This window comes from Chenopodium quinoa, unplaced genomic scaffold (genome assembly GCF_001683475.1).
Source record: "Chenopodium quinoa cultivar QQ74 unplaced genomic scaffold, ASM168347v1, whole genome shotgun sequence".
NCBI classification, from domain to species: domain Eukaryota; kingdom Viridiplantae; phylum Streptophyta; class Magnoliopsida; order Caryophyllales; family Amaranthaceae; genus Chenopodium; species Chenopodium quinoa.
Window position 1 is genome coordinate 141999 of NW_018742244.1, and position 13651 is coordinate 155649.

The 13651-nt window shown below is 37.2% G+C and overlaps 2 protein-coding genes across 2 annotated transcripts; one reads left to right on the forward strand and one right to left on the reverse strand.

Annotated features, from left to right (window-relative positions):
• Positions 1-1153: 1153 nt before the first annotated feature.
• On the reverse strand, positions 1154-4931 carry LOC110738059. The gene is made up of 3 exons (XM_021918429.1): positions 4535-4931; positions 4110-4231; positions 1154-1665 (listed from the first exon to the last, which is right to left on the reverse strand). Exons 1-3 carry the CDS (start codon positions 4818-4820, stop codon positions 1501-1503), a joined length of 573 nt encoding a protein of 190 aa, XP_021774121.1. The 5' UTR covers positions 4821-4931; the 3' UTR covers positions 1154-1500.
• Positions 4932-5470: 539 nt separating this feature from the next.
• Positions 5471-10081, forward strand: LOC110738068 (pre-mRNA-splicing factor 18-like). The gene is made up of 3 exons (XM_021918439.1): positions 5471-5640; positions 6184-7467; positions 9522-10081. The coding sequence occupies exons 2-3, from the start codon at positions 6230-6232 to the stop codon at positions 9529-9531; spliced, it is 1248 nt and encodes a 415-aa protein (XP_021774131.1). The 5' UTR covers positions 5471-5640; positions 6184-6229; the 3' UTR covers positions 9532-10081.
• Positions 10082-13651: the final 3570 nt, after the last annotated feature.

Sequence of the window (13651 nt, forward strand, 5' to 3'; positions counted from 1 at the left end):
ACTTCAATTTTGATTTTTTTTTTTTCCAAAATTGGCCAATAAGTGTGGATTATATTCTTCAATTTTAAATAAATTTTGACTTTTTCGGACCCAGTAGGAAAAGAGTTCGGGGTGCTTCCCAAAGGTCCTATGGCACCCCAGGATTCCATATGGGTGGTTGAAAATGTCCTCTTTGCCTTTTATTGTCAATTTAATCGTATACAAATTACACCTTCTTACATTAACTTCATATCACCACAAGGCTTTATATGACCGACTGGTGGTCATATATTGGTTCAAACAACATGATTTTACCCTCGGATGCATCCTATACAGTCTCGAGAATTTTCGACACATGTTTCCAAAACTTCCAGAATTGGATGGTTATATTTTGTGTATGACCACCTTCAGTTTGGACATTTTTAACTTTTTGACCGATCAATCGGAAAAAAAGAGGTTAGGGTGCTTTCCATCAACCACAAGACACCCCCGAGAGGCCAATTGAGTGGTTGCAACCATCTACTTCGCCTTTAAAACGTCAATTTAGCCATTTACGTACATGTCTTCCTTAGTCAACTTAAGGCCACCATACGCCTTTGTGTGATCGACATCGATTAGTGGTCATATACGGCTTTAAACAACATTATATGATGCTGAGATGCATTACGTTTACTACCATCTCGAATGTTTTTGACATTGGGTTTTGAAACCTCTAAAATTGGTCCAAAATCTTGAATTATAGCCTTTAATTTTGGCAAATTTGGACTTTTTCAAACCAAGAAACGAGAGAGGTTGTTGTGTTTCCCATACGTAAGTTGTCAACAAAGGATTCAACCTGCCACTAGGTAAGAATTGGACTACCACAGCAGACAATATATTCTAATATGAACACAATCAGGGGCGGAGCCGGGGGGGGCTGGTGGAGGCCCGGCCCCCGTGGCCCAAACGCCAACTCTTGTATCTTTAACTGTTGGCCCCCTTTAAAATTAGCTTAAGTATTGAATGTTTCTTATAATAACACATAGAAGAGTATAGCTCAGTGGTAATTTCTGATATTTACTATCCCAATTTAAGAAAAAAACGTACAAAATATAATATGTAGTACTATTTTCCTGAACACAATAGTCTTGGAATAGGAATTTTCGGTAAAGATGATATATTCTAACATGCAACGTTGTGCACTGAAAATGCTGGTGTATAACAAATAATTTCTTTTTTCCAAGTAGCATGCACAAGTTATCCATAGAATTCAGCAATTCGTCAAGGATTATTTCAAAGACAAAAGTATTACATGTAGACGTAGTAAACAAACTGCAAGAAGAAACAAAATATAGCAAGTCTGGTCCACTACTGAAAGGCAAACATGTCAATTCCAATTGGTGATGCAACAAGATGGAACGGAGGGTAGCCCACGGCGGTTGCACATAAGTAACACTAAATGCACCAAATGTTCAATATATGACTCTCAGCCCTAACAGCAGTTCATGAGCAAATGTAAGAGAATAGGTCTTAGGCAGGTTTTCAGGCTGTTGTTTTATTTTTCTCCGCTTCAAGTCGTTGCAACTCTGCAAGTCTCTGAGACCAATCTCTATCTCTAGCAACTGCTTCCATCTTACGTTCAATCCTTTTCTCCCTTTTCTTGCGATTTGCCTCCTGCACTTCAGCCTTTCTCTTCTTTCTTTCAGACTGCAAAATATGAAGCACATAGCTATTGGCTCTGAATATTATATAACAGAAAACAGCAACAAACCTAAGGGTAGAGATTCCCCATAGCACATATACAAGCAAAAAAAAGAAAAAAAAAAAAAATTGCCGACCAATGTTTAACACTAATTTTTTTAATCCCAATAAGTCATGAACTTTAAATTTGGCTACAGATGTTATACATTAGCATATTGTCACTGAGTACTGAATTCTCACACGAGCTTTAGGCTAGCAGTAAAGATGACTAAAAGTCTAAAATACAAAAATCAAATAATAAACAGCAGTAAACCAAAGTAAAAATATGCCTTAGCCCTCAATCATACGACAATAACATCTATACCCTAAAGAACAACTGACAGGGCCAAGCAAGAGTGAGGGGAAGTCGTGAAAGACATGTATGCCATAACATACAGAGGACAGCCTATTTACAGTTTCTGTCCTTCCCATGTTATGTTACTCGTCTCTTAAGAGCTGATGAAAAAACCCAAAGTGTTCCAAATACTTTCCACTGGTGTATAACACCTAAAATAGCATTCCCATGGAAGCAATTTCTTTGTGGTCTCAATGCTTATAGGGTTTTGCAGCTACTTTAGACAAGATTTTCCTGCTACTTTGAAAAAGATATTGCATTTATGGCTTAAGGACATGATAGCCCTATGTTACCAGTTGACCACTTGGGAAATAAGAGACTTCTATCCAATGTTCACTTTTTTAAGTTTTTTTCTTTTTCCTTTTGGGGGGTTGGGGATTTCTTTGCCAATGTTGGAAAAGGGTATTCAGAGCATCAAGTATAGCTTTTATCAAGGATGATAAATCTAGGGTGATCATATCTTCATATGCCCATGGCTGATTTCCAAAATTTTTAACAGGAATTTCTACCTGCCTTTGAGCTTTTAAGGACCTCACCATGATATTACATGAGAAGGTCCTCATATGAACAACCTTTACCATTTGTCAAGGGTACTTATTCTTAGGTCTCATCTGATCTACTTATCTAAAATACATGAATTGAAGTCTACATAACAACCCACATTCACAAGAATACAACCATTGCTACTCCATGTTTATGAACCACTCTTTGAAATATACTGCAATTACTAGCGGGCAAGATTCCTCAAAGAGGCACCCTACATGAAGAGACTCTTAAGTGTGCTTATTAGAATTTAGAACATCCAGAAAATTAAGATCAAAGGATAAAAACAAAGAGACTCCTTATTGCAGGCACAATCCATCTTACTTCATCTTCACACCCACTTGCAACTGCCTTTCCAAAAAAGAGAGAAATATAATAAACAAATGCCTCTCAGGTAAGCAAGCAAATTAATTCCTAATCACCCATTATCAACCTATCACTTGCTTACACAGTTAGTACAGTAATTCCATCTTTCCCATAAGGTATGGTCCTTGATCAAAATTTCAAAGCAATAATCTAATCAAACAGACAAGCATCATGAATATCAGGTGATATGCTCTCTGTTAGAGTGGGCACATCTGCTTTGGTCCTAAAACAGTCTCAAAACTGCCATCAACTAAAAGCATACCTTACCAATGTACTCATTCAATTGAGTGCCTAGACTTTTCCTAACTCACCACCACTATCACAGGAAATCCATTACTTGACCACCAACAAACACAAAGTATAAACTTAACTCTAGAAACTGCTCCAAAAATATACCACATGATGACAGAGAAAGACTTTGAAAAGGTTTCTAAACTCCCCGTGGTGACAATAACTAGAAACAACTATGATGCAGACCATGCAGTCATGCAGATCTTAACCAGGAGGTTGGAAGTAAATAAATAGCAAGCATTATTAAAAACCATAACCAGCAAAATCTTAAGTCAGCATTCTAGTTCACTCGTTCATCAGCACAGGTAAATGCATTCAAAACACCAAATGACTGTGATCCAAAATCCAAATGGAACTTCGTGACCTATATATCGTATCAGATAACTCAAGTCCAATGTCTAATCCAATTCAGCAATGAACTAGTCACTATATTCCAAGTTTCCAGCTAATTAAAAAGGCTCTATTACAAGTCAGTTTTGTTGGAATTTCAACTCCTCAAGAATAATGTGTTCATAATCCAAGAGTTTGACTTACAAATTTAGTGTAGCTCTATGCCAGAAGAAGTTATAATGACTAAACAAAGTTCCAAAATTGTTCTCATAATGCGACGAGTTGGTATTCCAAGCTCCACTATGGTTCGAGTGTGGAACCTTTTCAAGGATGTCAAATGACTGCCAACTAGTCCAGCATAAATGGCATACACTCGCACTTAATATTTTCATCTGGGAGGATCCTTCAGCCTCACTCACTCTATATCATTACTTCTCAATCAATGACAAACGATTTCTCATATTAACAACCCTCTTAACAGTATAAAGAAAATGCAAACAAGCAAAAGACCGCTAAATCACCATACCTTGATAAATTCACGACGTTGCCTTCGGCGTTTCTTCTCATTCCTCAACTTGACACTCCCTTCATTGGGTTGACTTGGTGGAATAGCCTCCCCAGGTACATGCTTAACCCAAGCATATGGCCCTACATTACATTTCAATCAATCCCCATTCCAAAATCTCAGCACAAACTAACAAAAGTAATATTTAATCAGCAAAAAAGATTCAACATTTACATACTTTAATTCAAATTACTTAACTAACAATGCATCATTCATCAAATAACTCCACTAATCAAACAACCCCATCTAAAATACCACCTCATTTCAATCAAATTACCTTACAATACAACATTCAAGAAGAAACTAAATCCATCTCAAAAATAAAAAAACCCTAATCAAATTCAACACATTTTCCCAAAATTCGAGAGAAAATAAAGGAAACCCACCAGAGGGGCGGAGGCTAGAGCGCTTGCGGCGGGAACTAAGACTTGGGCGGCGCTTGGGAAAGCGTGGATTGGTTAAATGGTCGAAAGGTTTGGATGCGAGAGAAGGGAGAGAATCCAGATGAATTGAGCGAAAAATGGAGTGCCCAAAAACTGGTTGAATTTTTGGAGAGAGAAATTTGGGGAGAATTTGAGAAGATAATGGTGATTGAGTGATTGAAGTTGAAGAATGAGAAGAAAGTGCTCTTGAAAGAGGACGAATGAGAGATCTTAGGGTTCCAAACCCCATTTTTGTTGCTTCTTCTTCTACCTTTGAGTTTTTTCGATCTTGTAAAGTTGGGGGTTTTCTGTTAAACCCTTCTTTGTCTAGTTCATGAGTGAGTGTAATCAACTTATGGCCCGGTTTTGTAAATAGCGGATAGCCGGTTGTTAAGAGTTGGTGCGTGTTAATGCTTCTCTATTTTGGATCGGTTTTGACTTTTACACAATTTATATAAGCAATTAATCATATATTATATGTGTAGAATTACATTCATTGAAATGAATTTGATATTGATATGAACATGGTTATTTAAGACATTTAAAAACATGAATTGATCGTTGAAAATAATCCGTGATTCAAAGTTGATAGTTAAATGTCACTAAAAAAAATCAATAGTTAAAGAATTTTCGTGATAGCCTTAGTATATACTTGTACCAAATTCATGTCACTTGTTGCCTTTAACTACCAAACTCTTGATCAATTAAGGTTTTAGGGGGTCAATTAACCTTTAATAAGAATCTTATTACCCAAATAACTTACGGTACCATCTTATTTTGAATGATATGAAACGTCTCGGCTTACATGTTATTTTCAAACCGAATTATTGATCAATTAGGTAAAGTTTTTTTTTTAAGCTATTGACCTTAAATTTGATCCTTGGGAACCAAAACGACCCAAAAACTTTAACTAATTAAACAAGATAAAAATCTAACAGATTTCTATTGTTTCATTTTTTGGAGCCTCGCTTCTACGCTGCATCTCTCTCTAACCCCAGTGTAGCGTACTTTGAGTTCTGCTTTGAAGCGGCATCTGAGTTTTTCTCTTCTCCATTGAAGAAACTTCTGAGGTAAGATAATTTCTCCCTCTTTTTAATTATCGAATATTAATTTCACAATCTAGGGTTTAGTTTCATATTATCGTTAATTTAATTATCAGTATACTCAATTTAGGGTTCCTTTAAGGTGAATTATTGAACTTTAGGTTATAATTACTGAAGATTTTAACGAGCGAATTCGAGTATGAGATGTGTTATTGGCTTAGGGATGGGCTAGACCTTTGTTTTACTCATGTTGATTGAATTTTCGATGGGTAGATTAAATTGGCAGAAAATTCCCCTTTTTTTATGGTTCACTGATCAAAAGGGGTCCTGAGTTATACAAGATAGTGTTTTTTTTGATGTAATTAGCCAATTTAGGTGTATTTTATGCTTTAAATTGTTATGATTTCGTTGGAACTAATATGAATCAAGTCATTCAAGCTTTGTTGTGACGGAGTTTGTATCCGATTTTTCTTAATATATGTGATTCTGATTTGCCTTAATTTTTCGTTGCGGGTATTCGGGGTTTTAGGTAATAGTAATGATATTGATGTTGTTTTCTTGGGTATGTAGGTTGTGTGTAAGAGAGATAAGAGAGGGAAAGTAACTGAATCTAAAAATGGACCTTATAAAACAAGAGATTATGAAAAAGAGACAAGCTCTCTCTGCAGACAGGCCAGAATCGGGCGGGAAACGATTCTTCAAGCGGTCTGAGATTGAGCAAAAGCGTCTTCAGAAGGTTCGTGAGGAGGAGAAACGTGAACTCGAGGAAAAATCTGCTCGTCAGCAGCAATCTTCATCCTCTTCTGCTGCTTCCACAGCCTCACTTCTTGATCTAATATACTCTACCAAACCAAATACTGACTCCTCTTCTAAAAGTGCAACCTTAACAACTGATGAGCAGAATAATATTGATGAACTTAAGCTCTCAAAACAAGAAGTGATTCGGCGTCTTCGGCTCCTTAAACAGCCCATTACACTTTTTGGAGAAGATGATGATGCCCGTCTAGACAGGTACAAGAATGTCCTGAAGACGGGAACCTTTGAGGTTGACAGTGATGTGACAGAAGGCCAGACTAATGATTTCTTGCGAGATATTGTTGAATTGAAGAAGTGGCAGAAGACTGGGATTATGAGTGACCGAAAGAGGAAAAGTGAAGATTTGGAGGATGGAGAGACAGGCAAAGGTGACGAGGACTTGAGTGGGGAGGGGGCCTCTTCTGGAGTAGATGCTGATAAGGACATAAAACTCATGAAGGCAAAATTTGAGGATTTGTGCGAGGAGGATAAGATTTTGGTATTCTTCAAAAAGCTGTTGAATGAATGGAGACAAGAATTAAATGAAATGCAGGATTTGTCAAGGCGGACTGCAAAAGGAAAGCAAACGGTTGCCACTTTTAAGCAGTGTGGTCGATACTTGACTCCATTGTTTAAATTCTGCAGGAAGAGGGCTCTTCCAGATGACATCAAGAAATCGTTAATGTTTGTCGTGGATTGCTGTATGCAGAGAGACTATCGAACTGCTGTGGATTGTTATATTAAGCTGGCCATTGGAAATGCACCATGGCCCATCGGTGTTACTATGGTTGGTATCCACGAACGTTCTGCTCGGGAAAAGATTTATACCAATAGTGTTGCCCATATCATGAATGATGAAACCACCCGTAAATATCTGCAGTCTGTCAAACGGCTGGTGACTTTTTGTCAACGCAAATATCCAACTGTGCCATCTAAATCAATTGAATTCAACAGCTTGGCAAATGGTAGTGATTTGCAGGCACTGCTGATGGATGAGCAGCATTTGGAAGAAGGGAATCACGTTTCAGAGGAAAGGCTTCAGTTAATGCCTGCGCCAAGGTAATAGCTAATAATCATGTTGATGTCCTTACTTGCTTAGGAAGCTTTCTTAAATGAATATTATCATATTTTGTCTGTGATTCTGCAAATATAGTTATCTTGTTTCTGTTTTTTCGACATGGAATTGTTGTGTATTGATCAGGCCTGTTTATAGAGATGTTTGAATTTGCATCTTGCTGGTTATTGTAGCATTGAAGTATTATTAATGCCAATCACTTGGCTCAAGGAGTCTGGCATCATGGGACTGTGGTTTCAATTCTTATGGCCTATATAGGTTGGGGTGTTTTAATTGATGCCTTGCTTGTTAGGGTACAATAGTGTACATAGTTCTGCTTGTTCTTTTCATTATCTTGGACTCTCTGCTCATAGGTTTTATTGGTTTTAATATACAGCATTGAAGTGCTCTTTTCAGTGTAATTAAGGATAGAAAATTGAGGACACATCATATGATGGTTCTGAGTATGTTTTGCAAATGTCTTGAGCAAATCAATTTATTAGGCTACCATAGATTCCCCCCCCCCCTTGTTTTTTTTTTTTTTTTTTTTTTTTTTGAATTTTTTCCATGGTCACTCTGATGTCAGAATTGTTTGCTTCCCCTGCAAACACTGAAATATAAGATTTTAGACAAGTTTGTGAGCTGATTCATCTCTCTTTCAAAAGTCAAAGTGTCTTATAAGGTGAAAGTTACATTCCACTGGTTAGTTACTTTGTAGTTGGTTGTTGTTTGACTTGGAAGGCATCATTTGAACTTATAATGAGCTCCCATGGTTATTTCACAAGTTCATTAATATCATAAGTTTGTTTCTAATTTCCAATACTAGGTGCCGCATAAACCTAGTTCTTAATGCAAAGTCTGTTCATTAGTAGAGCTGTCAGTTTCTGACCCAAACCGTTAAACCCGACTGTTTAAAACCGATCCGAAAAGGAACTGACTTAAAACCCATTTTTTGGAAACCGAAAACTGACCTGACCCAATTTTTTCCAAACCAAAACTGAACTAAACCGAATTTGTGCAAACCGTTACTAACCCGACCCGTTATCAAGCCAAACCGTTGCAACCCGAAACTGAAAGCAACCCAAACCGATTACGTTTAAATCCGTTAGTAACCCGACCCGTTTTAAACCGAAAACCGTTAAAACCCGATAAAAATCCGATAAACCTAAATCGTTCCAACCCGTAACCCGTTGTGACCGAACCGGTTATAATCCGTAACCCGTTGTGACCGAACCGTTTACGACCCGTAGCCCGTTATGACCAAACCGTTTAAAACCCGTAACCCGTTATGACTGAGTCATTTACAACCTGTTACCCAATATGTTTATGATCTAATCTGTTTCAACCCACTACTCGATAAACCCAACTTATTTATGACTTGACTTGATTATAACATGACTCGTTCCTACCCATTATCTGACTAATTCGACTCGATAATCATCCGACTCAATTTTAACCCGATATGATTTTGATTAGAAACCCGTTTCAAATTGGGTAAACTCGTTTTCAAACCAACCAAGTTCAATCTAAACCGATTATAACCGAAACAATAATGGTTGGACCCGATTTCACCCGATCTATTTTGAATCGAAACCCATTTTCGAACCGACCCAGTTAAACCCAAACTGATTATGACCCGAACCAATTACGACCCGTCCTGATTAAGACCCGAACTGTTTTTAATCGAAACCCACATTAAATGGGCTAAACCCGTTTTCAAACCGACCCAGTTCAACCCAAATTGATTATGACCCGAAGCGACTAGAACCCGACCCGATAAGGACCCGATCCGAATAGAAACTGCAATTAAAAACCAAACCGAACTGACCCGATAATTTTCAAAACCGACCCAAACCGACCCGCTTATTATTTCAATCCGTTATAAACCAACCTGTTATAACCCGAAACTGATAAACCCAACCCAAACCCGAACTGTTTAACCGAATTGACACCCCTATTCATTAGTGAGGTCTTGGCTTAATGGTAAAGGTCCATGATATAAGTTTGACACCAAAGGATCCCATGCCTTCCATCCTTAACCACCTTGTTTTGTTTTCAGTGACGAGTGAAGACTGGATCCTTGCAGTATCAAGCCAACTGCTATACATGAACCCTTCTGATCCCGAGGTGTCTGATGATCATCGTGATCTGCATGATCTTGGCAAGTATCCTGATATTATGTGAGATACTCTACTCTGTCTCAGCCTTGTCTGCCTGATGAACTTCTTCTTTACAAGCTGGTGTAGCTCCTGTCCAACCTTGTAATTCGTACAGGTCACTCTGTCTTCACTAAAGGTCTAAAGTTTGGTGCATCAGTAGCTACAATGCAGCAACAGTTATCAAGTGAACATGCACGAAACCAAATTTCGGATGCTTTTCAAGTTTTATACTGTATTGTGTAATCTCTGCTCCCTTCTTGATATTGTTATCTGACTTAATTGTAAAATAGATACTTTTCTTCAAATGATCTAAGCACTGGATGTTATCATAATTTCTACTCTTTATAGTCAGATGGTCAGATGGCTTTTACGTGCTCTTTGATCTCTCGTATTTTGCTTCTACTTTGTTTAAATTTCTTGTAGTTAACAGTTTGAGCTCAATAAATTTTGAACTTTCTTTGTGCGGTGTCTTAACCTGAGCATAGGATTGTCTATTCATTTATGTTCATGAACTTTTTTGTTTGTGCTCATGAACTACTCACCCATATAACCTGCATGAACAATAACTTGATAAGATCATTTGTTTTTATTTTTTAAAAGATTAGTCGCCTGTCATAGTTTTGGTTAATTTTTTCACTCAAATATGAGATTCTCTTAAGCTAATTGTATTTGGTTTAATATATCAAGTTTTCCGATTGTTTTGAGTTTAATTTTGATAATGAGTTCAATGAAGGTAATCTCGCCTTTGTATTACGTATCTGTACCATTGGGATGTTATGCAAGGGTAAAAAAAATTAGTTGTTTTGACAAAATAAAAAGTTCAGAAATTGGCATTAGTTGCTTTAATTATTCAAGAAAGAGGTGTACTCTATTTTACAATAATACCTACCCTGTAGATAGAAAGTGGGTGCAAAAGGCTGGATAAGAAAGGAAGATTTCCAGAATCTGTTGAACTAAACTTAATTTCTTACACGAAGCAACCTCCTCGCTCAATATCTATAAGAGCGCTACATTAGCCAAAGTAATTTCATCATACTTAGGTGACAAAATCAGCAGCTTCTGCAACTCGTAATCGTTTTTTTTCACTTTTGAGTCATGGCTTACACTTATCAGTTTCTCCTTCTCTTACCAATTTTGCTCATAGCCTTGTTATCCCGTATGAATGATATCAAGATTCATGCAGATGCTCGATATCTAGCTGAAATATCAGAGCTTCCACAGCCTGAGCTGCCCTCGTTCCCTGATTTAAGCAACGTGGAATTGCCTCCATTACCTGATCTCTCTTCTTTGCAATCTCTTCAGCTGCCAGCAATTCCCAATTTGCCTGAATTTTTCAGGAACCTCAATCTGCCACAGCTTTCCAACCCCTCTTTCCCTGCCTTCCAGGGTAATCCTCAAGAAATTCCTACTCCTACAGTCACCGAAGCTCAGTCAGCCACAAACCCTTGAAGCAGTCTGTTGGTCAATCAGAAAATCAGACAATGCTATACGAAGTATTTTCTTTTGGTTTAGGACTATGTATTCATGTACCAATATATAAGCGGATTGTAACAATCATGTTCGGCTTTTTGCCATATAATTCATTATTTATGTAATCTGTATGTTATTAATTGGCTTAATCTGTATGTTATTAGTTGGTTCAACTACCATCATGCATTAACCTATGTAATACAAGACATTATGTCATTATATCAGTTGATATCGTAAAGTTATCATATATAGAAACTGTTTCAAGTCCTTTCAACATCTCGAATTTTAAAGTAGCTAGCTCTTGATCTGTTAATCACAGGCTCACAGAGCCACAGCACACTTCTCAATCTTCTGTTTCACCTAGTTAAGAATTATTATGAACTTAATCCCTGCCCTGTGAGATAGTCAACAGTATTCCTGAATTCATCTTGTTGTTACGCTGTTTGTGCAAATTCAGCATCTTTCGGTTCTGCATTTTCTCCTCCCGGGTAATGTGCTAGTGTGCTACCATGAATGTGGTGGATCAACCTTTTGGACTTAATATGCACCTATGCTTTTTACAATGTCGGGAAAGAATCCTTAACAATTTCTGTAGGTTATATACATAACTATTTCGGATGTGAACCTGTGCCTTTTACAATGTAGGGAAAGAATCCGTAAAAATTTCTAGTGCACCCTACAATTTGGGTTGTGATATATTAATACTATTGAGGTGCCGAGATTAGAAATTGGAGTGGTTGAGAGAGGATGTGAAAGAGACTACTATTTTGAAAGGTAAACGAGTGAAATCATGACGAATCCTTTATCAAGGTGTGTAACAACTACTCAATGTGACAATTTATTCCGGGAGGGAGTTGAAATTCTTTTGAACAAATCATGTGTACCTGCTATCAGTTGGATCGAGGAACTGAATGGAATTATAACCGTATACAACGTATGTAAGTTTATCAATATTAACATTACCCCAACATGTAGACGGCCTTCTGAAGACACTCAGAGAAGGGGGGTTGAAATTCATGCAAATTTGCACCTATGATATTAAGGTTTCAGCTGTTCTGTATAAATTAAGTCTCTATGATGATAGAAGTACTGTTAGTTTCCAACTTTCCGCTCTATCATGCTTAAATTTTGTGCAAATTCTAGACTCGAATTGTAGAACTTGCTTTAAAGATTTTTCATAGAATTAATTAGCCTAATATCTACTCATCTGTATTCACAATTCAAAATAGATTTTCAATTGGCAACATAAATTTCTGAATTATGCAGATAACTATCTTCTTTCGAGGCAGGTTATTCTTTGGATCATCACCAACTTACCCTTTATTTCTCTTCAAATATCAGTAACAGCTGAGAATTCAAGTGAAAGCTATTAGATGCACGTTTGGACAAATCATTCGGATAGGAATTTTGTATGATATTCTCGATTTCTAACAAACAGAAGGAAAAAACCGTGCTTAAAGCAAAATCAGGAAGAACAGAAAGTTAAAGAAGTTGATAGCAGAGAAACAAGTCAAATCTACCTCTTTATGATGGCTTAAATTAAAATTTGGTAGTGTGAAACAAGGAGTTGAGCTACACAATACAATCTTCTCAACCAACAGCTTTTCGTCTTCTCATCATTCATCTATATAATCCCACCTCTGAGTCTCTGACAATACAAAGCCAGTAACTTTCCTGTTTTTCTGAAACCATGGGTTACACTTACTACAAAAACCGTCGTTCACCATTAGCATTAGCTGTCTTACTAATCGCATTATCATTGATGAGTGACCATCGTATCCATGTGGTGGCTCGTCATCTCATGGAAGCAAGCCTGTCTGATGATATCCCTGAGGTTCCTGACCCCGAGACACCTGATGATCCTGTAGACGATCCTGATGACCCTGTAGACGAGAACCCTGTCCCTGCTGCTCCTTACAATCCCTTGTTGCCTCAGCCTAATATGCAAGAAGTTCCTGGGGATTTACCTGAAGTACCGCCTTCTCCAGAGTTGCCACTCCCTACATTCCCGACTACCTCAACTCAAGCAGTTGCCACTAGACCATAGTCTGAGCATCAGTAGCTAATTAATACCCGGATATGCACACTTGCTTAGCTTGTTTATTTCTGTTGTGTTCTTGATGTGAAAATAATATGTTGCTGTATGTTTACTATAGCAGTTATGTTTTCAGTGTATCAGTGTTGCAGCTGTTATTATTTGGTTTTCTGTGTAATTAATGATATCTTGCTATTTTCGACGGATTAACACTTAATTTTATAAATTACGGAGTAGTTTTCTGTGTAAATGTGTAATTATGTAACTCTTAGGTTGAGTTACATCCGTTGCATAGGAATATAGGAGTTAAAAGTGGAGAATACAAATGAAATACCAGTATACAATGATTTATGCGTGACTTTGTCATGCAATTCTAAATTAATACTCATACTTGTAGTCTTTTACCAACTACTATCAATTTATCCATTCCCTCAAAACACTATTCTCTAATTTTGCGCAAATAAAAATTAAAACTGATATTTTGATCATATAAATAGGGATGAATCTAGCAAGCTCATAATTTAA

Coding starts and splice junctions, on each gene's coding strand:
- LOC110738059 (XM_021918429.1), bottom strand. CDS start 4,820: ATGGGGTTTGGAACCCTAAGATCTCTCATTCGTCCTCTTTCAAGAGCA. Junction 4,232..4,534: donor CTCTAGCCTCCGCCCCTCTG/GTGGGTTTCCTT, acceptor AATGTAATGTAG/GGCCATATGCTTGGGTTAAG. Junction 1,666..4,109: donor AACGTCGTGAATTTATCAAG/GTATGGTGATTT, acceptor CATATTTTGCAG/TCTGAAAGAAAGAAGAGAAA.
- LOC110738068 (XM_021918439.1), top strand. CDS start 6,230: ATGGACCTTATAAAACAAGAGATTATGAAAAAGAGACAAGCTCTCTCT.